Source organism: Pan troglodytes, chromosome 8 (assembly GCF_028858775.2).
Source record: "Pan troglodytes isolate AG18354 chromosome 8, NHGRI_mPanTro3-v2.0_pri, whole genome shotgun sequence".
Taxonomy (NCBI): Eukaryota; Metazoa; Chordata; class Mammalia; order Primates; family Hominidae; genus Pan; species Pan troglodytes.
In genome coordinates, this window is record NC_072406.2 from 18,199,779 (window position 1) to 18,225,300 (window position 25,522).

The 25,522-nt window shown below is 43.2% G+C and overlaps 1 protein-coding gene across 1 annotated transcript; it reads left to right on the top strand.

The window, feature by feature from the left end:
- The first annotated feature begins 16,972 nt into the window (after positions 1-16,972).
- Positions 16,973-25,205, top strand: UCN3 (urocortin 3). The gene is made up of 2 exons (XM_507632.7): positions 16,973-17,267; positions 24,700-25,205. The coding sequence occupies exon 2, from the start codon at positions 24,706-24,708 to the stop codon at positions 25,189-25,191; it is 486 nt and encodes a 161-aa protein (XP_507632.3). The 5' UTR covers positions 16,973-17,267; positions 24,700-24,705; the 3' UTR covers positions 25,192-25,205.
- The last annotated feature ends 317 nt before the right edge of the window (positions 25,206-25,522 follow it).

Consider the following 25,522-nt stretch of genomic DNA (forward strand, 5'->3'; position numbering starts at 1 on the left):
GGAAATCTCAATTTCACTCCTGAGCTGCTGAGAGAGACTCTAGAGAGCAGCGATGTTCTCATTTGCAGCTCTGGTTCAGCCCAGATTTCTCTGCGTTTCATGTGGGCTTGATGTCAGTGAACTTTCCGCAAATGCCAGGACCTGCCCGCATGCCCATTGCTTACCGAGATGAGTGTTCAAGCGCCTTTTCTGCAGGGAGCTTGAGGAGCCCCGGGGGCTCAGTGGGCCGTCCACCTGACACGCAGAGTGTGAAATGAGAACAGTAATGCAATTACTCCCACGACACCGAGTGGAAAATCAGTCTCAGGTGAGCAGAAAGAGTTGACTTTTTAAGTGTTTGAAAATGCAGTGGGAATGAAAATAAAAGGCAGAATATCAAATAATAGCTATGCTATGGCTACAAACGCATGGAACCCAAGCATCCTCAGGCTAAAAGTTCCTTTTGGCCCTCGCCTCAATAACTTGGGACCCCTCTATTTCTGGGGAAGTCTTACATGAACTGCTAAGCAGCACTGTTACGTTCTCCCACTTTCATGCTTCGGATGTCCTTTGCAAAGCCACATACCCTAATGGGACCAGAGTGATATTCTCATCAGTTTTTACTGCAGTGAAGTCAAGCTAAGTTCCATGACGAATTAAAAAGTTGACCATTTCTAATCTTCTTGAGGGCTTGTTTCTCATTATATTGTGTGATTTCTCAAGTTAGTCTTCAAAAACACTCCTATAATAAAGCCACTGGTCGATGCTTCCTATAGCTGAACTTCTTGCCTAAGGTTCTTGATAAAATGCAGATTATGACTCTGTAGGTCTGGAGTGGGACCTTCTAACACGTTCCCAATGATGCTGATGCTGCTGGTCCATGGACCACACTTTGAGTAGCCAGATCCTGGAATACTTAGGACTAAATACTAGCGTATTTAGTACCTATATTTCTCATACATAACCGATATTTAATAAACGTGTTTTGAAAGGATGCCTCAATTTATTGAAGGTTTCTACAATGGTAGAATAAAGAAGAAAAGCTTTGTCAAGATATCTGCTTTTCATCCTACTCATGTTCTACCTTTTCCTTGGAGTTATGAGACGGGAGCATTGCTGGCTGGAAGCACAACTAGCAAAGTGGTATGCAGGAAAGCCAGGCAGAACATCAGTAACTGAGGGCTGTCCATTCTGCCTGGGGTTGTGGCATCCTAGGAGCCTGTTTTCCTAACTTACAGCAGCTTCTATCCCTACCCTCATAATAATTACTGGCAAAGGCCTGGTGCAGTGGCTCCCCCTATAATCCCAGCACTTTGGGAGGCCAAGGCCAGCAGATCACTTGAGGTCAGGATTTCAAGACCAGCCTGGGCAACATAGTGAAACCCAATCTATACTAAAAATACAAAAATTAGCCAGGCATGGTGGCACACACCTCTAGACCCAGCTACTCGGGAGGCTGATGCAGGAGAATCACTTGAACCCAGGAGGCAGAGATTGCAGTGAGCTGAGATAGCACCATTGCACTCCAACCTGGGCGACAGAGTGAAGCTCTCTCTCAAAAAAAAAAAAAAAATTACTGGCAAAAATTGCAGATTTAGTCATTGTTTACTCTTCCTTACTCTCCCTGTTAGAACACATGCACACACATACACACACATACACACACAAGCATAATCCTTTCCATTTAAATTGCTCCTTCTGCTTTTACAATGAAAATTAATTTTGCATGGTTTTGCACTATTGAAAGCAAACTATTAGTGGTGCTGCTACCTTTTAACCTAGCCCTGGATCTTCATAGAACAAAACACACATCCTTCAGGCTCCCTCAATTGTTAGAGATAAAATATAATCTCAGTATCATCTGCCTCCCCATACTTGTCTTTTTAAATAAATATGTAATAATCTCTCATTTTTATTTCATTTCTATATTATCTTCAATTATAGGCTCCACGTCTCAAATAATCACCCACTCTTGCTGTAGAGTTCTGTTCTCTCCTTGCCGTCAGAAAGGCAGAGTCATCCAGCAAAAACATGACCCTCAGACGTGCTGATGTCAGGAGCCCTGTGCTCTGACCATCGCCTGACTGCAGAGCCACCCAAGTGATTTAACACATCTGGGCCTCAGTGTCCTCTTCCGAAAAATGAAGAGACCGAACTAGATGATGAGGTCCCTTTCAGGCTAAACATTCTATGATTCTAGAAAAGTTAACAAAAAACAAAAGCATTTAAAATATCAGAAGAGTATCTGTTCAGGTACACGTGATTGCAACTAACATATACAGTCCACTTTCGAACAATGTGGGAGTGAGGGGTGCCTACCCATTGTGCAGTCCAAAATCTTTGTATAACTTTTACCTCCCGAAAACTTACCTACCTACTATTGACCAGAAGTCTTACTAACAATATAAACAATTGATTCACATGTATTTTGCATGTTATGTGTATAATATACTGTATTTTTACAATAAAGCAAGCTAGAGAAAAGAAAATGTTATTAAGAAAATCATAACAAAGAGAAAACATATTTACTATTCATTAAATAGAAATGGATCATCATAAAGGTCTTTATCACACTCATCTCCACATTGAGGAGGTTGATGACTAGAAGAAACGGTAGGGGTTGGTCTTGCTGTCTCAGGGGTGGCAGAGGCAGAAAGAAGTCTGAGTGTGAGTGAACCTACGCAGTTCAAATTTGTCTTGTTCAAGGGTCAACTGTGCATAATTTCCCTAGTTCTATCTCATTCTAGATTTTACAGAGTAAACAGGTGAAAATATTTAGCACACAGGTCTAGGAACCAAGTGACTTGCGTCCCTTTCATAGTCCACAATGGACTCCCAGTGTGACTAATATTCAATGAGAGCTGCATGCACACACGTGCACACATGCACACACACAGACTCAAAACCGCCTTAGCACCCACCATGGCGCAGCTCACATTGACCCAATCCTGTTTCCATCATCGGCTTTTTCAGACTGGTGGCTTGGAAAGGTTGTTTCATTTTGGTTTGGGTTTATTTCATTTAATTTGATGTAGTAATAAAAGCCTAGTTCCAAATAACATTTTGTGCAAAGCCCCAGTATATAAAACCGAGAAAAGTCGACATCCTGATTATAGCATGGACGGCAACATGAAAGTCCACCTCCTCGACACCCCCTCGCTTCCACTCCCACCCAACCCCACTTAGAAAGCTTCAGTATCCTGGTAGATGGTCACTGGGTCACTCTTCACTTTCAGTGACAGGGACAGACACTTTTTTGCACTTTTTTGGTGAGGGAGGAGGAATCTAAAGGTTCAATCCTAAGAAAATTTTGTTCCTTGGTAATTCTTATTTATTAAACCTATTTCTATCGAGTGGAATCACATTTTTTAAAAAAGCACCACCTCTTTCAAATGAAGCCCTTCCAATATTGGCTAACATTTATCTCCTGTCTCCTCTCTTGTTCAGACAAATCTCTCCAATTTATTTGGCCACTGCAATATATTTTCAGGTCCTTCATCATCTTATTCAGTCTTTTTAAATCAAGCTCCAGTTTATCAACAACATTTCAAATAGATCACACACACAGATATACACACACACACAGGCATGCAAACCATGCTGTGAATACATACATGCTTAACAGCATGCTAAAATAAATAAGCCTTGTATTTTTCATTATTCTATGATCTAGAGCTTTTCTCTCTCCCTCTTAATGAGGACACCAGAGTTTAAAACTTTTGCAATAGAAAAACTTTACAAAGGAAAGCATCAAGCATCCTATCTCCTGAGGATACATTTGCAAATATCTATTTTGATCTTTGCCCTGTGTTTCTGAGTTCGTCTTTCAGATGGAAAACGGAGGCCCTCACGTGTTTCTTCACTTATGGCAGCAGTAGTTCATAATTCTTAGATTTAAAGTTCCTTTCTGTGGGAGGCACAGGCATAAGGCCTGCTCCACTAATGCCCCTCCTTTTAGAGGATGAGGGTTAGGAGAGTCTAGAAAAAGATCCTGCTCCTGGGATAATTTTCCCCTTATTACTTTCAATCTACCGTCCAAATAGTCAATATCCTGTATATGAATTACAGTACCTTTTTATTTACCACACTTAAAACCATAAGGAAATTAATTACTCTGCAAATTAAGCAAGTGAGCAACAGAGACTCCTGAGCAAAGGTCTTGCCCTCCCATATCTCCATAATGTGTGCAGAGCGATAATATCATGACGTCACTTTTCTCTCCACATCTCCTTTTCCATCAGTTGGACTAGGCTGATGTCAATAAACTCTAGGGAGGGATGGGATAGGCAGATAAACAAGAAGTTTTCCTGGCTTTGGTTTCCAAAGACCCAAACATAAAAGAGAAGAGAGGAAATAAAACCAAGGTTTAGGAAAATCATAAAGAGTCAAAATGAGGGTCTCCTCTACCCAAGAGACAAACAAAAAACATTCATCAGGCTAAACGTGGGTGGTGGCAGGGATTATAACATGGCCATTAAAAAATGACATCATGTCTTTTGCAGCAATATGGAGGCAACTGGAGGGCATTATCCTAAGTGAATTAACAGAGAAATAGAAAACCAAATACTGCATGTCCTCAGGTATAAGTGGGAGCTAAACATTGGGTACACATGCACCCAATAAAGACGAGAAAAATAGACATGGGGGACTCCAAATATGGGGAAAGAAGGGGGGAAAGGTTGAAAAATACCTATCAGGTACCATGTTCACTATTTGGGTGACAGGATTATTAGAAGCCCAAACCTCAGCATCATGCAATATACCCACGTAACAAAACCTATACATCTACCCCCTGGATCTAAATTTTTTAAAAATCGTACTAATAGGGGAAAGAAGCTATAAGATTTTTTTTTAAAAAAGTGGGTGGTGGGCAGGAAGGAGAGAGAACAAAAATGGAGAAAAAGGGGATGAGAACAGAAAGGTGAGTGAGGCCCAATGTGGGAGAGGGCACGTCACAGCAGGGAGCCCCACTGCCCGGCCTCAGCTCAAGCAAGCCCTGCATGGCCCTCCGTCCTCCCCACACACAGAGCCATCCTTTCCAGTCCTCAGTTCCCGGCTGTCAAAAAAAAAAATCCAATTTAACTTACACTTAAGAAGTTTAATCTGATCTGAAAAATAAAAATTTCTGAGCACATCTTAGATTCTTAAACATTCTCTTTATCTATGTGTCCATTTTTTAAAAATCAATTCAGAGAAAACAGATTATTGGATAAAAGGGTAAATGAATGTTTTGCAGATTCCTGATGAAATCTTTCCAGAAAACTTTTACGCTACCACCAGCAGTGCCTGCAAAATGTCCCACCTCATGAATACCAAGAAAAGCAAATTAAAACAAATGAGAAAATACTGTCTTAATATTGATATTCAAAGCCACCAAGGGTGTGCTGCTCTCATCCACAGTGGCATTATTGCTTAAGTTAACAGACTTCTTATTTCAGTTGCCAAGAAGAGAGGGAGGGAATTGACATCTTGTAAGCACCTTTCTCAGCCTAGATCCTGTGCTGGAAAATAACATACATTATCTCACTTGATTCTCACAGCAACCGGACATGCTGGGTACAATTATCCTCACTTACTGATGAGGAATCTGAAACCCAAAGAACCTAAATAACTGGCAAAGGATCGGATCTTTCACTTTAAAATGCAGCCCAGCCAGGTGGTAACAACAAACCCTCCTGATTTCAAAGCACAATGTTTTTCCACAGCAGTTTTGACCCCCGCAAGTGCATTATTCACCTAGAAGAGCACTGTCCGACAGAAACATAATGTGGTAATGTTATGTGAAATTTTAATTATAGTAGCCAGATTTTACAGGTAAAAAAGAAATCAGTGAAATTAATTTGAGTGATACATTTTATTTAACCCAATATATTCAAAGTACTTTCATTTCAATAAGTAAGTATATTAAAAATTAAGGAGACATTTTACCTTTTTTTAATCCAAGTCTTTGAAATCCAGTGTGGCTTTTCCACTCAAAGCCCATCTCGATTTAAACTGATCCCATTTCAATTGCCACATGTGGCTAACTGCTATCATACAGGACAGCATAGAGCTAGAGAAAAATTATGAAAAGAAGCTCTCGTTATACAGCCCCTTGATTTGGAAGGGGCTGTATAACGATATGATTTGATTTGATTTTGAAGGTTTGGATAATGATATGATTTGGAAAGTTGCAGACTATTTAGCACAATCTTCCAAATCATATTTTTTAAAATTCTAGCATTCTAAGCAAATACCCTAACTTCACCAATCTATTCAGTTCTCACCAGGAGCCAATTTTGCATTTAAGGCATTTGAAAGTTCTTTTCACTTCCACATTCAGTCACTGAGCAGCTGCTGTATGTCAGGCACTACACTGGCCTACAGAGGCATAAGGGGTGAGTGTGGTTTAGGGAGGAATCTTTGCCTTCGAGGAACCCAAAATCTAGCGAGGGAGGCAGACAAATAAATGCCTGTTCTTTCTTAGCAGGATAATTGCTGTAATTTCCTACTGTTTCTACACATACAGGAGGATATCAGTGCATGAAAATAACCATCCCATCTACCCAAGGATGTATTTAAAATTCACTGTCTCTTTGATGCAAATGAATCTAATAATCTGCATCAAAACTGCCAAAACGATATCATGAGATCACAGCCCAGAAAGTCAGAGATACAAATAAACCCTTACTTCTTCTTCCAGTCTTTTTGCCAAAGTCCCACTGACATTTCTATTCTTGCCTTCTCCATATTTCTTCTCCCTCCTACCAATAGCCTGCTTTTAACCAGGTAAAGTTGTTCTAGTCTTGCTTTGACTCATGTTTCTCTCAACATGCAGGACTGATTTGTTAGCTCCTAATTAGCACTTCTGCAATAATAGCACAATCATCACGCTGCAGTTTTCCCAGGCCTCTCTGATACATAGATTCTCCAAAACTTCCTGCCCAGGACCTACTGGAAATTATTTTCACTGGACTTTGCATCTACCTTAGAACCAGGAGCAGCACTGAACACAGGCGGGGAAGCTCAGGCCTATCTCATGTCCAGGGGCACTAGTGGCTTAGCAAAAGCCTTATGGAACCCTCTATTGGACTTCTGTGGCTGGTTGACTCATAGAGCAACGCTCCCAGGGGCCTTGGGGAAAGATGTACCTGCCTCTATCAGGGCCACAGGATACAGAGAATCAAAAGCTTTCTGTCTTTCTCTGGGGGGCAGGTGGGTGTGCCTTTTTGGATAGCCATGCATGGCTTCTAATGTGCCACTTTCCCAACCCTGGGCCCAATCGCAACAGTCTATTCACTTGACATAGTGATTCATACCAACAGATGCACGTAAGCATCTACGTTTTCACTACTGATAGAAACTGCACAGCCTGCTCCTAAGCAGAAGTTCAGGTTTGTGAGTTCTCCCCAAATTCTCCATGGAGGCAGAAGTTGAGTGATTGCGGTGGTCGATTCTTCCAAATTCTCCCAAGCACTCACCTTTACCATTCTTTCCCTGCTAGCCACTGCCTCTGGCACTAAAGCTGTTCCTGGAACCTCTGTCCCCATGTCTACAGTGCTCAATCCATCCATCAACCAATTAATCAATAAAGAACAAAAACCAGCATGCGACTATTTGCCGTGATTCTTGCTCGGTTTCCCGTGGCAGGCCTAGGCTTTGGAGCTAGTCACCACCCATCCTTGCATTTGTCTATTTTACAATAAGCAGCTGGAGGCTAACATTGACCCCCCATGGAATCCCCAGGGACAAGTACGTACAACCAGCACAATTCCTGAACTTCAGTAGGAACTTAGCAATTCTAGCTCCTTCTCATGATTTGTGGTAGTTATGGTCTATAAAGTCACTGTGAACAGTGAATTAGCAAAGACTGCACCATTTCTCTGAGAGATCAAGTTTCCATGAGCCTCTGGTCACATTTTTGTTAACTGATCACCACATAACTGTGTTTTGTGTGACTTTCTGTTTAAAGACACCTTACTTAATGTCTATTGTTGATTCGTTAACATTGAACTCATGGCCACCAGCACATCTCATGCACGAATGAAGCCTGTCAATCACATGTACTTTCTCCATGAGGTACATCTCAGCCTTCTTAGGAACAGCAGACACTACTTCAGCACTGTACTTAGGTGCCATTTTAAAAAGCAAAAACACCAACAAAAAGCACAAAAACACAAAAATAAATAAATAAACATGGTGCTAAATATACTGCAAAAGCGACACTTGTTTACAGTTTGAAAGCCAAAACAGGAAGGCAGAGAGTCGCCTTGTCCAACCTTAGCTGAGAATGTGCACATCAGGTGACTCAAATTTTATACCACTCTGTACATTTGCATATCTGTGAATCACCACAAAAGTGCCAGGAGTATTAATCTTGGAATTACAAACAAATTGTAGCGAATAAGTAAATTGCAAATACAGAGTCTGCGAAGATATATAATGAATGAATGAATGAATGAATGAACAAATGAATGAATGAAGACAGGAAACCAGAAGCTATGACTGAAAGCTTTCCTTTCGTAACACCAAGTTTCCTTTCCCTTTTCCCCTCTTTTGTGGTATGATAGAAAGAGCATGAGAGAAATAAGAACTTTGAATTTGGGCAAGATGACAGACTGTAATAATCTAAAACTTTTCACTATGAACACATTACACATTCTGGATAAAAATACATCAGTTTATAGTATTTCTGAGCTTGCAAGAGGAAATGAGTAAGAGACTATCTCCTGGTACAAGGACATGAAAGAACTAAAAATTAAAGTTACAAATATATAAACTGAGGCCATATTTGCCCTGGGGGAAGATTACTCAGGGACATTGGTTTTAACATCTACAGGGGGCCAGGAAAGGGGGTGCTGGGCCCATACAAGGTTACATATTAGAACTGAGATGCCTGCTAAAAGTACTCTAGAGAAGCACAACCTTAATAAGATGATGGACTAAAAAAATAAAAACAAATTTTAAAAAATCACCAGTGGCATAGAAAAATTTGCCCCTGCCTAGTTTCTAGGAGGAAAAAAAAAAAGTCTTCACCAAAGAAATTGAAACATTAGTTGTGCCCCTCAGGCTTAAGGTTTGATTTTAAACACCATCACTGTGGTCCAAAAACTTCCAAACTGAGAAACTAACATGAAAATTGGCCCAAAGCATCTTGTTTCCCCAGGGAAACTAGAGGGAACAAACACAATGTATTTCTACAAGGAAAGCTTACTAGAGCTCTTAAAATGAGCCAATAATCCAAATTAATCAATATGCAAAGAAACAGCTCAACATGAATGAGAGTCAGCTCACACACACACACACACAAATTGAAGGATTGGAACTCTAAGAAATTTGGATAAGAAAAATTTGTTAGCTCTTAATTAGCACTCCTGCAATAATAGCATAATCACCACACTGCAATTTTCCCACTCCTTTCTGATGTACAGGTTCTCCAAATCTTTCTCCCTAAGACCTATTAGAAATTATTTTCCCTGGACTTTGCATCCACCTTAGAACAAATACACATTTTTTAATTATTGAAGTGGCATAAAAGAGGAGATCGAAATCACAAGAAAAGAGACACATTTTTAAATAGGCAGATTTTAAAAATAATTTTTAAAATAAATAACACTTCTTGAAATAAAAGATAAAGTAACTGAAATGTAAAAAGAAAGATAATGCATTAGAAGAGGTTAAAGAAAGAACCAGTGAACTGGAAATTAGATGTAACATAATTATGATATATAACACAAAGAACCAAAATAAATAAGAAACATGGAGGGGAATTTAAGACATTTAGGGAGAAAATGAGAACTCCTCTGTATCAGTCGGGGTCCACCTTTTAGCTTGGGCAGCAGCGGGACCCACATCTCTCCCTTCAACTTTTCCAGTCACACAGATTTCTTTTAGGAGTTCTGGCCAACCCCTAACCAGAAGCATACAGGGAAGGTAATTCTGGGAAGCAGAATTCAGCTTAGCCCCATTAGCACATCATAAAGCAACCACAACTTTGTGTTTATGTCAAGTAGGAACACCAAAGGAAATAACAGAGAATGGGAGAGAGGCAATACCAAAGAGATAAAAACTAGTAAATTTCCAGAATCATTAAATTAATAAATCCTTGAATTTGAGAAACAAAATAAATACCAAGCAGGAAATATAAAAATATTTTCATGAAAATGCAAAACACCAAACGCAAAAAGAAGATGATATCAAAAGCATCCAGCAATAAAAGATGAATTATCTAAACGAGGATAACATTTAGACCTACAGAAGACCTCTATAGCAACGATTCAACCAGAAGACAAGGCAGTGGAATAATATCTTGCCAGAATACAGTGTAATAATATGTTGCCCCTGTTGGGAGAAAATGTCTGCTAATCTAGAAGTGCATTGCCTGCTAAACTATAGGAAAAAAATAAAGACTTTTTAGACAAATGAGATTGTGAAAGTTTATGATTCAGGAGCCTCACTGAATAATAAAGGAAGTTCTTCAGGTAGACAGAAATTGAAGTCAGAGGGAAAGAGTAGGATTCAAAGAACAGTGGCAAGCAAAGAAATTGATCAACGTTTGGGTAAATCTAAACAAGTATTGAGTGTATAAAATCATATCAGTGACTAACTTGGTTGATACAACTAAGGTGAACAGTTAAGATGGACCTGAAACATTAGACAACAATAGCATATAAGAAGAAAATTAATTTTCATAATTGGTCTGAGATCCTTTTTATTGTTCAAGATGAGGATAGCTATACTGATTAAATTTCCTTACATCAAATACATACCCAAAAATTTGCAAATAACCATTAAAAGACAGAAAATAAAACATAATATCATAGGGGGAGGTTCCACTTTCCATATAGAGGAATGAGGACCTAACAAACCAATCCTTACACAAATAGCATCTATAAACACTGGACAGATAGAAGAATAAAATAAAAATGAAACAGCTCCTAGAGAGATTTTGTGACTGAACAAAGACAGACAGATTTTGGAGAGCAGTCAAAATTTGGACCAAGTGACTTAAGTGACTGCCAAGGAGTGAGTTCCCCATATTTTATTGGCTTGGCCCCGAGGGTGGCTACACTTGGGGCCATGATGGAGGCAGTAGTGCAAAGCAGCTAAAACCCCACTGTATTGGACCTTGAATCAATAAGTGCAAATACAGCTTTTGATCTGTAATGCTTTTATACAAAAGTTTATTTTAATAGTAAAATGTTTGTTCTAAAAAAAAAAAAACCCCCACCGGTAGCCCATTGTCTCTCCGGCCTGAGGAGCCAGGGAAAAACGGGATCGAAAAACAGGATTCCTGCGGAGTAAAGGGAAAATTCCAGAGAGAAGAGACCCAGAGAAGTAGAAGCCTAGATTCTGTGCACAAAATTAGCCCAAACCTCTGGCAGACACCTGAAATATATCCATGTGAGACAAATTAAAAGCAGAGCCACGACGGTTTGCAGTCTGGCGGTGATATTCTGCTAGAACAGAATCATCAACACTCTTAAGACCAATAGAACAGAGGCAGAATCTCTAACCACCTAACATTTAAAATGCCCAGGAGAGAATCCAAAATTTTTCAGGGTATGAAAAGCCAAGAAAATGTGACCCAGATTTAAGGAAAAATACATTCAACAGATGCCAAATCCAAGATGACCCGGCTGTTGGAACTATCAGACAAACGGCAATTTTAATTATGCTCAATGGGGTAAAGTACATGTTATTAATGAGGGAAATGATATAAAATATTAGCAAATAAATAGAAAATATTTTTTAAAATAAAATTTTAGAATTGAAAAATATTACATCTGAAATAAAAATAATCAGGCTTAATATAATGGCAAACGGAGATCACAGAAAAGATTCAGTGAACCTGAAAGTAGAACAATAGAAATAATCCAATCAGAAGAAGAAGGGAAAAAAGAGACAGATAAAAATTAACAGAGCCTCAGAGGCTAGTGGGACAATTTCAGAACAGCCAACATGTTGATAATTGGAGTCCCAGAAAAAGAGGAGATACAAATTGGGGCAGAAAAACATTTGAATAAAAAATGGTAGTTAACCTCCCAAATTTGGTGAACGAGGACATTCACAAGTTTAAAAACCTTAGCAGACTCTAGACATAATAAATTTGTCCATACCAAGGCCCATTATATCCAAACTGCTGAAAGTCAAAGAGAAAGAGAAAATTTTGAAGCAACCAGAGAAAAATGATATATTAGATGCAGGGAAAAAATTGAATGACTATATACTCATCAGAAATGGAACGGAGAAGATGAGGAAACAATGTATTTATAATGCCAAAAGAAAAGAGAAAGCTCTGCTAATCCAGAATTCTATACCCAGAAAAATTATTCTCCAATAGTAAAAAGGAAGTAAAGACATTGTCAGATAAAAGAAAACTAAGATAATGTATCGTCACCAGATTTACAAAGGGAAAAGTGAAAAAAATTTTTCCCTCTACTCTCCTGGCTCCTCTCCACCCTCCTAGCTGGGGCCCTGTAAATTAGATTGACAGAAGACAGACTAACAAGAGAAAAACAAACACAAGTTTGTTGGCCGCTGCATCCTGCACGCCTGCAGGATAACTCAGGGATGAGGAACTCTGAGGGGTGGTTAGAACTTGGGATTCTAGAGCATCTTAGCAACAGAGCAATAAATGTTTAGAGAAGTGACAAGACAAGGTAAAATACTTTGAGTTTTTAGGGGAGGCAAATTGCAGGAAGGTAAATATACGAGGGAACTAATGAAAGATAAGGGCTAGTGAGTAAGGTTTGTTAGGTAGATTTCTCTGGCTCCTCCCGGCTAATAAAACTCTAGGTTGTCTCAGGGGATTAGGTCTGTTCTTCCTGGTAGAGAGAAGGGCAGACACCTTTACAAATGCATGTCCTGCCTTGGCAAATATGGGAAGGGTAAGAGCTTTTCTATCAATAGTATCTGCTTTTCCTAAACTGTCATCAGCTCAAAATAATCCTTATGCCATATGGCATATTTTGGAGTCACATAGTTGGCTACCCTTCATCACAGAAAAACATTTAAAAATATTTGAACAGAATGACAATGAAAATACAACCCATTAAAACTTGTGGCATGTGGCTAAACCAATGCTTAGAAGAAAAGTTACATATTAAATAGCTTTAGATGGTTAGATTGTAAAATACAGGGAAAATGAAAATGAAGACTTCATCAATACAGCAGATGGCAGAAAAGAAAAAACAATAATAAATGGAAGAAAAGGGGGATAAAACTGTGCAAATAGAAATCACAATGTAAGATGGATGGTAGAAAATAATTCAATACATCAGGAGTCAAGTATCTTTACATTAGTTTATTAAAGTCGTTGGTTAAAACACAAAGATTGTTAGATTTAATTTTTAAAATTTAAATATACACCATTTACAAAGTAATTCTGAAACAGAAAAGACTGGAAAAATACAGCAAGCAAAAGTTATCCAACGGAAAGCTGGGATAGCTATTTTGATATCAGGCAAAGCAAACTTTATGAGAAGTATTATTTAGGATGAAGAGGTTAACAGCAAGATGATAACATGAAGAATTTATATATGCCCAACACTCCAAATAGATAAAACAGAAATAGACAGACTTACAAGACAAAAATTGACAATCCACAAACACAACAGGAGGTAAACACACACCCTGCTAAAAGTGAGAAATCACGAACAAAAAATCAGTCAGAGAAAATAAGGGAGAACTGAAGAAGAAAGATGATGCTAATATTCTGTGTTCACATACAACTTTATCAAGTTCTTGCAATACTATCTCGACATCAACCTTGCTAAAAACAAACAGGGAAGGCACAGCAATCTACATTTTAAAAAACAGGAGACAGAGGACTAGAGAATGTAGGTGTCTGTAAGAATCAAATAGCCATGCTAGCAACCCAGGCAGAAATGAAAACGGACCCTCCCGGCTCCTCAGTAAAACTTCTCTCCTATAAATCAAGCTCTCTCACACTTTGCTAATTCTCTCGTCTATCTTTATTTTACTGCCAGGCTCAGATGTTGGGGAAATAATTATGTTATTAAGTGTAAGTGATTTGAGCACTTTGGAGAAATGAGCTTTATAAATATGAGCTATTTCTATTCACCTGAGAAGCTGATCAGCTTTTTCTTCTCACCCTGGCCCTCTTTGTACCCTCTACAGGACATTTACATCCCTGAACAACATTCTCATGCTGAGTCCAGGAAAGGTACCAATGACTCACAAAGGCCAGAGAGAAGTGCAAGTGTAGAAACACGCTACATTCACACATCAGCCATGGGGAGGGAGGGAAATCGTTGTTTGCTAGAAATGACACTCCAGAGGTTTTGCTACTCATCATCTTCTTGCTGCCCAAGCCTCTGTTCAGTCCCCCACCAGATGCGGCATTCAAGTTGTAAAGCAAATGTACTATCTCTTGACATTTCTAGAAAACTACACCCTGGACTGCACCCTTACAGCTGCTCATGTCTATGAAACATTCTGTGTGGAACTCCATCCAGGCTAGCAGAAGTCACTGGACAATGCCAAAGCCCACCCAGGATGGACCAGTGGGAGCCGATGAGCCTGCTCTGTGTGACGAAGGGACGGCAGGCTCCAAGAACAGCCACCAACACCAAGACCCTTCAGTCCCAGCGAGGTGGCCTCAGGGTAGGAGGATTTCTAGTAAGTTCAGAGGAAACAAGATAAGAAAAGATGCCAGGGTTCATCGTCTCTCTTTCTAAACCCCATACTGTAGGGAAGTGGTCCTCATGACCCCAGAGGACATGTCTGGAAACATTTTTCATGGTCACAAACAAAGAGGGGAGTGCTACTGGCATCTAATGGGTAGATGCCAGGGATGCTGCTAAATTCCTCCAGAGCTCAGGGCAGACCCCAAGGCCAACAAGGAATTACCTCACCCAACATGTCAACAGTGCTGAGGATGGGAAATCCTGCCCTGGGAGACCAACGTTGCCAGATCCCTGGCATCTCAGAGCCCCCCTGGTATCTCAGAGCCCATAAGGCAGACAGGAGAGTTAAACTCAGGTTTCCATCTACCCCTCAACCTGCATAAATTCCATTACTGCATCATTATCTGAAATGGAAAGCAGAACAAAAACCTCACAGAAACTAGAACAAATGAACGAATGAAGGAACTAATGAAGGAATGAACTAATGAATGAATGAATGAACTAATGAATGAATGAATGAAGTAATGAATTTGAATTGAAACACAGATTCAGTTTCATGTTGCCTCCAATCTCAAGAGGATCCCAGCCCAGGCAGCTCTGAAAGAAGGAAGAGAGGGAGGTCCAATTTCCTATCTCCATAAAGAGACTTAAAATGGGGAGCACAGTCTTGAAGTCCTTCCCCACAACAGCTTTCCATTTGTTCCTCCAAATGCTCATGGGCTTTAAAGAGTTTTGGTAATTTCAGAAGACCTCTTACCTCTTCACCTGGAGGAATTCACGAGAGTGGAGCAGCCGTCTGGGAGGAGGGCTAGGGACAGCCAGCCGGTCTTGCAGGGCCCCTTGTCATCAGCTCAGCCCAGTGAAAGGAGCACTGAGCCCAGCGTCAGGCCTGGTTCTCACCTGACTCTGTCACCCTGGGCCTGTGGGGTCCCAGCAGGTCACTTTTTACAGTCTCAGCTTCCTCATCTGTGAATAAGGGGTCAAGAGACCACAGTCTCCCACATCTCCCCATTACATATGGAATAAACTCCCAACTCCGCAGGCCTTTGGAGCACCTTAGTGCAGAGCAGCCTCTGCACCCACCAACACCCCCCTCCCATCGTCCTCCTTCTCTCCCATTCCTCTCAGCCCTGGCTCTGTCCATGCTGATCCATCCTTTCTGTCTGAAACCCCTCCTGCTCTCCTCTCCTGTCTTGAGTAGACAGGACTGCTCTCTTCTGTAGCATTTTTTACCTACCTTTCTTTCTTTCTTTCTTTTAAGATGGAGTCTCACTCTGTTGCCCAGGCTGGAGTGCAATGGCGCCATCTCAGCTCACTGCAACCCCCACCTCCCAGGTTCAAGTGATTCTCTTGCCTTGGCCTCCTGAGTAGTTGGAATTACAGGCACTCGCCACCATGCCCGGCTAATTTTTTTTGTATTCTTAGTAGAGCCGGGGTTTCACCATGTTGGCCAGGCTAGTCTTGAACTCCTGACCTCGTGATCTGCCCGCCTCGGCCTCCCACAGTGCTGGGATTACTGGCATAAGCCACCGCGCCCAGCCTTCCCTACCTTTCTAAACCATGAGGCCCTGTATGGTCAGGGGCCACAACTTACTTATCTCTGAACTCGTGGGGGTCTTGGCAATACCTGGTACACAGTAAGTCCTCAATAAATATAGAATGCATAAATGAGTAAAATCCAAGCCATTTCCCACTAAAACCTCCAGACCTCTGGTGTATGATGACCTGCTGTCATAGCCCAAAGGAATGGTTGAGTTTCAGGTATGCAGAGAAAAATGCAGGTGTAGAGCTTTCCCCCCAAACGTATTAACAAACAGATGGTGCTCAGTTATTTTCGTGGCAGGCTGCAGAGAAATCTTAAACTTTCGTGTTGTTTCACTGAGGGTATGGCAGAAGAGCCCAAGGAATGTGAAAGGAGAAACTTGCAAAATTAGACTTTATGTGGGGAGCAGGCACCGAGTGTGTGACAAGCACAAGGGGCTACGTGTGCGGCCAGATGACGCTGCACGGTCAGAACCCACAAAACAACACGGCAACAGGTGGATTTCAAACCCCTTCTCTGCTTTCAAAGCAGGTCCAGGCTCTACATTTACAAAAGGAGAGTTAGGGCAAGGGGAATGTGGGGGAAACTGAAATTAGTTAGAACTAAGATCAGCAATAAAATTCTTCAAAGACACTGCTTCTCACTTTACCAGGATTTTTGTTTTGTTTTGTTTTGAGTTTTTATTTCTTCTTTTTCTTTTTTGTTCTTTGCTTTTATCAATGAAGCAAGTTGCTAGGATGCAAAAGGAGTTGGGGGGTAGAAGGGCGGGGTGGGAAGCAGAGGTGGGAGGGGTCGAGGTTGGAGCACCTGTCGTCTGCATGACGTGGACGGCTGGTTCTGGTTGTATTTTAAATGAAATCTCATCCCAGCGTAGACACCACGTCTGGAATTACGATCCACCCTGTGATCTGTCACTTTTATATACACACAGGGGAGGGGACCGTTTCCATAGAGAGGGAATATCACAGCCCACTTAGGAACAATACCGGAGAAGCAGGAGCCGAGACCCCGGAGCAGCCACAAGTTCATGGGGACGTGCATGGGGCCGCCCTCCTGGCCCTGAAGCTGCGCCGGCCTCCCTGAGCGTTTCGCTGCGGAGGGAAGTCCACTCTCGGGTAAGCTTGTGGCTGGGACCGACTTATGAAGGGTAAATGTATCTGCCCTAATTTAAGCAGGAGGTGCCATGCACTAGACAGGTGTGAGAGATGAGAGCTGCTAGCGCCCCTGGGTGGAAGCCCAAGGGAGCGATGCTGAACGCCCCCCACCCAATCAGCAGAAATCAGCCCCAGAGGGACCAGGGGAAGTTTCTCAGGGAGGCACAATCACATTCCCACGTTGGTATAGAACCCTCTTTCCAAAGGTGTTAGATCAGAGGCAGAAGGTGTTCACACAAAGCTGTTTTCTCTGAACAGAGCACAGCTGTGCACAGGGAAGTCAGTCCTCGGAGACAGTTTACAAATGGGGATGGGGTAGGGATGGCCGGGGCAAATGGGAGCCACAGGACATGACTCCACGCCGCCTGCAAAGCAGCGAGGACACCTGCACTTACTGTTTACCTGTGCCACAAACCTTCACCTGTGCCATCTCCCGTCATTCTCGGGCACACCTGTGAAGCAGGTAACGTCTCCTTCCTAGGACGCGGCAAGTGAAATGCAGGTTAAGGGATTCACCCAAGAAAAGTCAGAGGCGAGGGAGTTTTCCCAGCCAGGTCCTCTGCCACCAAAGCCCAGAGTCCTTTGCCACACTGGGAACATTGCGGGGGTGTGTGCAGATACCTACAATGGCTAACTGCTACCTGTGAAGGGGAGATGGATGTTTGATGTTTATGTTTTCTGAAAATTCCTGTTCGCAATTTCCTTCCCAAGCATAGCCACCTACCAAAAATAACAAATATGAGATTTTTAAAATGTTTTAAGTGGTCTAGTTTCAGTTTAACTTCTTATCAGTGTTTGCAGACAAATGGAGCCCACAGGAATAGCTCTGCACTTGGCAGAGCTGTGTGATCAGTACTGTTTGCCTCCTGCCTTTGCTACTTCATGCCCTGTCCTCTCCCTGTGAGGTGCTGGGAATTGGAGGCTGACCCAGGTCCCTCACATTTCAGTGCTTGGCTCTGCCACAGCTCCCAGAAGTAACTGTGTCTCTTTACAGCACCCTCGACAAGTGCTACTGTCACCATAGCCCAAAGGAATGGTTGAGTTTCAGGCACCCAGAGAAAAATACAGGTGTAGAGCTTTGCCCCTCAAATGTATTAATAACTAGATGGTGCCCAGTTATTTTCGTGGCAGACTGCAGAGAAATCTTAAACTTTCCTGCTGTTTCACCAAGGATATGGCAGAAGAGTCCAAGAAATGTAAAAGGAGAAACTTGCAAAATTAGACTTTATGTGGGAAGTACAGAGTATCTTTTCTTCTTTGGGGAGAGTTCCTTTTCTTTTATCCTATAAACCCTAAATAAATCTAAACAGATCCTAAAAAGAAAAGTCCTGGAAAGAAATCTGAATCTACCTTCCAGCCCCCAGCCACTCACACACTTTGATGGTGAAACCATCCAGGGTTGCAAAGAACCCTTACATTTTAAACGATCTAAAACTAAGCTCAGCACCGGGCGTCCCTATCATGTCCAATTCACAGTTCTGGCAGGTTCCTTTGCTATGTAACTTTGCATCATTGCTGATGGTAAGGGGACACCTTTCAATACCCTCACAACCATGTGCAGGCTAGAGCTGAGGGTTTGCAGAGAGAGAAAGGTCTGCTACCTGCAGATGCACCGAGAACAGAGCGCCACGCAGGACACTTGCTCCCTGACACTTTGACAGATCTTTCCACACCTTCAGCACCCTGGCCGTGAATACAGTATTCTTCTCTGATGGTAGACTTGGGATTTGAAAAATAAGAAGGTAATGCATTTTTTAAAAGGCACAGTATTTACAAATTGACCCCAAAAATGTGAAAAAGTAAATATAGAGGTAAAAGGGATCTCACTTCCTCTCCCCAATGCCTTGCTTTTGTAACTGAGATGAGACAGGTAGCACTTCCAGGGAACACATCCAGAGGCTAGCCCATTGCAAGGGAAAACCTGAACTTTTTCACAGGAAAACTGCAGAAAGTTACTTAGACGACGCTGTTTCATGTTCAGAAGCCCTCATCTTTCAAGTGACTCTAGGTATACATGTATGATTTCATAATTAAAAAACAAAACCAAAAAAGTATGCCATATAAAAGATTTTTTCCTCTATGATACGTAACAACATGATTTGCAGACAGAATGTACATCCATGAAAGAATTTAAAAGAGGTTGTTTTGCTTTGGAAAATAAATTGATTTAATTAAGTGCCTGAATACTAATCTGAATTTCAATTCATTCAACAAATATTGATTGAGAATATGATTTAGTATAAGGCACTATTGGCCATGTCAGGCTTTTCCAAGCATCCTGAGTCACTGCTGAGAGCCAAATGACCCAGAGGGATAGTGAAAGGCTTGGCATATTTAGCAGAAATGGAGACACCAAAGAAATATAACACCCAAAGTGTCTTTAAGGGGTGGAGATAGACAGGTAAACTCAAGTGTTGATTTACACTAAAGGGCCAGTCCGTGTGAGCAGAGCCCCAAGATGGGCTTGAACTCAGAAAGTATTCTGAGTTCTCAGTAATATTTGCAATTATTGAGCAAAGTTCCAGGTGTTTGAGGGTAAATGCAGAATGCTGCCCCGGGAAGGAAATAGAAAGGAGCAGGGAGGGGTTCCCTGGGCTGGGGTGCAGGGTTTGAGTGAGGAAGCAAAATAAACAAATGGGGTGGTGGGGCAGTGGGGAGAGAGCCATGTGGAACCCACAGAGGGAGGCCTGAGGGTAGCTCCAGGGATGCATCTCAGCACCCTCTAATTTTTCTAATTTATTTATTTTTTTGAGACAGAGTCTCACTCTCTCACCCAGGATGGAGTGCAGTGGCATGATCTTGGCTCACTGCAACCTCCACCTCCCAGGCTCAAGCAATTCTCCTGCCTCAGCCTTCTGGGTAGCTGGGATTACAGGTGTGTGCCACCATGCCTGACTAATTTTTGTATTTTTAGTAGAGACAGGGTTTCACTATGTTGGCCAGGCTGGTCTCAAACTCCTGACCTCAGGTGATCCACCTGCCTCGGCCCCCCAAAGTGCTGGGATTACAGGTGTGAGCCACCCGGCCCGGCCAACAAGCTCTATTTTAGCTTACACCCACCCAGAGTCCAGGCGCCTTTCATCTGGTGAAAATCAAGAAATCATTTCATTCTCCCAGTGCTTTTCGTAGAGGGACCTCTGGCTTTCAGAAGTAGAAAAAGAAAGAAATCAGAACAAAGATTCTCGAACTCAATCCCCTGCTCTCACAGAGGAAAATAGTGAGGTCCTTGGCGGTTAGGCATGAGCTAGTGAGTGGGAGGGACAGGACTGAGTCTGGTGGTGAAAGGAAAAAAGGGATGAAGGAAGAAAGGGACAGAGAGACAAAGTTTCTCCACCACTTTCCCACCAGTATTAACCTTTCCAAATTGGTTTTTGTTTTTTTAAACCCTTTCAGGGTTAGCAAGCCATTCGAAATAATTTCCAAGCTTTAAGATGCCTTCAAGGTATAAGGCAGCTAAAACCATGCTTCATACTCTATTTATGAAAAACGACTCATTAGGTCCTCTGTAAATGAGAAAGCTGAAGGTCTGCCTATTGAATGCAACATTTAAGGAAAGAAAAGCCCATTTTCCACAGGGATGGTTAGTGCACCCCTGGAACTCCGGTGTACAGTTCTAAGGAGTCCAGAGTCGGGTCAGAGCATGCAGAGCAGCGGTTCTCAGAGTGTGGCCCTCAGACCTCAGCATCAGCATCACGCGGGACTGTGCTAGAAATGCATGTTCTCAGGAGCATCCAGACCCAGTGACTCAGAAACTCTTGGGACGGGGCCCCACAGGCTGTGTTTGAACCGCGCCTTCACATGAGTCCAAAGCACCTGAAAGTTGAGAACCACTCACTTAGACTAAGGGCAAAAGGAGTCTGCACCGGTCAGGGTGGAGAGGGTAGCATGGAGCCAAAAGCTACAAGCCAGAGATACGATACAACAAGGACATTGCTCTGCAGGATCAAATGCTTGCTCAGATTTCCTGGTCTCTCTGTACATATGTGTATTGTGTATACACAACTGTGTGTGTAAAATGCACTTCTGAAAAGGTTGTGTGCAGACCAGATCTTCTCCTAAGAAGACCTGGAGATTATTCAGATGTGGGTCAGCCTTGATTAAGCATCTGCTTAGACCAGGAGCTTTCACACACACATTGACGTTTCTCATCGAATCCTTCACTTAACCTTCATGAGGTGGTTATTGCCATCCCATTTATCAGGGAAGGAAATTGAAATGCACAGAGGTTATCGGCCCAAACCCTCAGGCAAATAAGGAAATAAGGACGAAGAAGGAATTCGAGCCTGTGTCTAACTCCAAAGCCTGTGTTGTTCTCACTTCGCCAGGCAACATGCCCAGATCTGGCTAGTTCATAGGTTTGGACTATTTAAAGCAAGGATCATGTGTTTTCTCATAAATTATGAAAGATATTAGTACATAAAATAAGCTCTCAAAATTTTTGTAATGCAAAATAAATGGAACAAACAAAGCAAAACCTGATTTCTTAGACAAAAAAATTAAAGGAAAGAAAGGCAACAGCTGCAATGTGGAGAACCAAGGGAAGCAACAGGCTTTGACAGGAAATGTGCTGGGTAAATATTTATCCACGTGTGTATATGTGTGTGTATATGTGTGTTCATGTGTATGTGTGTAAGGTGTGTGTGTGTGTATGTATGTACATGTGAGGTATGTATGTGTGTGCATATGCATGCATATATATGTGTGTGCATGTGTCTATATGTATGTGTGTATGTATGTACGTGTGAGGTGTGTATCTGTGTGCATGTGTATGGTTGTGTGTATGCATGTACATGTGAGGTATGTATGTGTGTGCATATGTGTGCATGTATATGTGTGTGCATGTGTATGTATGTGTATATGTGTACGTGTGAGGTGTGTATGTGTGCATATGTGTGCATGTATAAATATGCATGTCTATATGTATGTGTGAGGTGTGTGTGTGCATGCATGTGCATGTATATGTGTGTGTGCATGTGTCTATATGTATATGTATGTATGTACGTGTGAGGTGTGTATATGCACATGTGTGCATGTATATATGTGTGTATCTGTATGTGGGTGCATGTGTATGTGTATGTGTACATGTTTGTATGTGTGCTTGTCTATGTTCCTGTGCGTCCTGTGTGTGTGTGTTTCCAGGGTAAGTGAAGCAGCGGGAATTTACAGGATCCTCCTTTAGAAAGAGACCAGGCTCCCTTTCCTAAGGGTCAACGCTGGTTCTGTCCATCGCTCACAGCCTAAGGCTGTCTGGTTGGGCTTGGGTTGGGTCCACTGCACTCATGTGTGGGAAATGGCCTCGTCAAGGCCACACTGATGAGGAGCTGCAGAGCAGAGACTGGAGCTTGAGCCCCGACTGCCAGCCCTGCCTGGCCCTCCTCTGCACTGTCACCGCAAGGAACAAAATGACCCAATGCCAGCCTCACGCTGCTGAAGGCCCAGGCGAATCACCAGGTGATTTACTTACCCAATTGTTCTTATTTATTTTGAAAAACTAACATAAGAAAAGGATTCTCCCAAGTTGATAGTGAACCACATGTTTCTTGCTTTCTTTTGTGAAAGCCAAGTATGTCTTCGGTAATAAAGTGAACTTCGAGTTCAGGAAAAGCCCCCAAATGTAAATAGCAGAGCCTTTCACTGCTTCTATCTCACAGGATAGCCCAGGGGATGGTTCATCCTCACACCGCAACGAGAGAACAGGCATGTCGGGGTGTGAGCGGGGCCCGCAGACGGCAGCCGTGCTTTCTCTAGGTGTTTAGATAAAACTCCTGACACGTGCACCTCACTGTTTCGTCCTCGTGCATGATGAAGGACAACAATGAATAAATAAATGTGATGTCCTTATTGCAGGGCTGGAGAGAGTGTGTGCCCGCAGACCAGGCAAAAAGGACTGACTGCAGAATGGTGGGTTTGATCTCAGGGCACAGGAAGTCAACTCTGCCCACTTCACAATATCCTCAGGGACAGTGGCCATGGGCAACCTGAACTCTGACGGCCTCTGGCACAGCTGATGCTGCTACTGTGAAGGAGCCCGGCGGGAGGGTGCAGGTGGCTCAGCACAAGCCCTTCTCCCCTGATGGGGATGGTAGTTTCATGTCTTGTTTAACACTGCTGATCAGTGAACCAGCACGTGTCTATGATGCTTAAAGCCTGAACAGTCCAAGGAACATGAGGGTCATCGAGTCGGACGTTTGTATTGCCACACAGTCCATATGCTAATGCTTAGGGTTTTTTTCTTTTCTTTTTTTGAGACTAGGTTTTGCTCTGTTGCCCAGGATGGAGGCAGTGGCACAATCACAGTTCACTGTAGCCTCGACCTCTGGAGCTCAAGCGATCCTCCTGCCTCAGCCTCCTGAGTACCTGGGAATGCAGGTGCACACCACCACGCCCAGCTAATTTTTTTTTTTTTTTTTTTTTGTAGAGATGAGGTCTTACTATGTTGCCCAAACTGCTCTTGAACTCCTGGGTTCAAACAATCCTCCCACCTCGGCCTCCCACAGTGCTAGGATTACAGGTGTGAGCCACGGTGCCTGGCCAGTTTTTATTTTTCTTTTTTTAAATAAAAGAATGGATTCAATGGGTCCCTAGAGACTAGCATCCTTTCCGAGCTCTCAGTGTCTCCTTCTTGCCCTGGACAATCACCCTGACTCAGTCTGACTGATAACCAGGATCCCACACATCTTAGAGATCATAGATAGTGTTGGCATTGAGGTCCTGCGGTTGGAGGACGTTGGTGCTCCCTGCATGATACTTGGTCTGACAAAAAGACCAAGCTGACTTTGGCTTCATAAATCATAAAGTCTACAGTAAAACCAACCTAGTTATTAATAACAAATCTGATTGTTCTCAAGAAACTAGGATAGCCTAGCGAGAAACCAGCCTTAAAGATCTGACTTAGAAACATTGACTAGACGCCCAGCCATGGTCTTTAAGCAACAGGGATATATTCAGTCAGCCTTGCCAATGATGAAGGAACATAAAATTCACTTACCATTAAAATCAACTATGGTAGGCTGCTAGGTGCTTACTTAGTATATTAGTTATTCGCTTTACAGGGGCAGAGGCTGCCTGCAAAGCTGAATCAAATAAAACCCATAAATACTAATGAGGTCACGGTTCTCACACTTCAGTGATCACTGGGATCATCTGCAGGGTCTGTTAGAACACAGGCAGCTGGGCCCCAGAGCTTTTGATTTACTCGTTCTGGAAAAAGACCTGAGAATTATTTGCATTTCTAACAAAGTCCCAGCCCGGGCTGGTGCTGCTGGTCTGGGGGTCATACTTGGAGAACCCTTGTAGTGGAACATTGACAACACCCCAGTAGATTTTAACCCAGGTCCTCCAGAGCACCACGCCCCTCCCATGCCCCTGCCCACATCCCTCTTTTCTGCTGCAGGGAGAGATGCTGATGCCGGTCCACTTCCTGCTGCTCCTGCTGCTGCTCCTGGGGGGCCCCAGGACAGGCCTCCCCCACAAGTTCTACAAAGCCAAGCCCATCTTCAGCTGCCTCAACACCGCCCTGTCTGAGGCCGAGAAGGGCCAGTGGGAGGATGCATCCCTGCTGAGCAAGAGGAGCTTCCACTACCTGCGCAGCAGAGACGCCTCTTCGGGAGAGGAGGAGGAGGGCAAAGAGAAAAAGACTTTCCCCGTCTCTGGGGCCAGGGGTGGAGCCGGAGGCACCCGGTACAGATACGTGTCCCAAGCACAGCCCAGGGGAAAGCCACGCCAGGACACGGCCAAGAGTCCCCAGCGCACCAAGTTCACCCTGTCCCTCGACGTCCCCACCAACATCATGAACCTCCTCTTCAACATCGCCAAGGCCAAGAACCTGCGTGCCCAGGCGGCCGCCAATGCCCACCTGATGGCGCAAATTGGGAGGAAAAAGTAGAGGCGGAGGCTGGACGGGAGGGCAGCGAGGAGGGGAGGGGGAGGGGGGAGGGGGGGGAGGGGGAGGGGAGGGGGAGGGGAGGGGAGGGGGAGGGGGGGGGGAGGGGAGGGGAGGGGGAGGGGAGGGGAGGGGAGGGGGAGGGGAGGGGAGGGGGAGGGGAGGGGAGGGGAGGGGAGGGGAGGGGGAGGGGAGGGGAAGGGGAGGGAGAGGGGAGGGGGAGGGTGCCGTCTGCTGGTTTGTGTTTTGTGGGATCAGTCAGTTTTACAGGTTGCTGCACTGCTGAGCCCCTCTGATCTCTTCTGGCCTTTGACCCTGTCTCCCTCCTGCTCTG

Coding starts and splice junctions, on each gene's coding strand:
- UCN3 (XM_507632.7), top strand. CDS start 24,706: ATGCTGATGCCGGTCCACTTCCTGCTGCTCCTGCTGCTGCTCCTGGGG.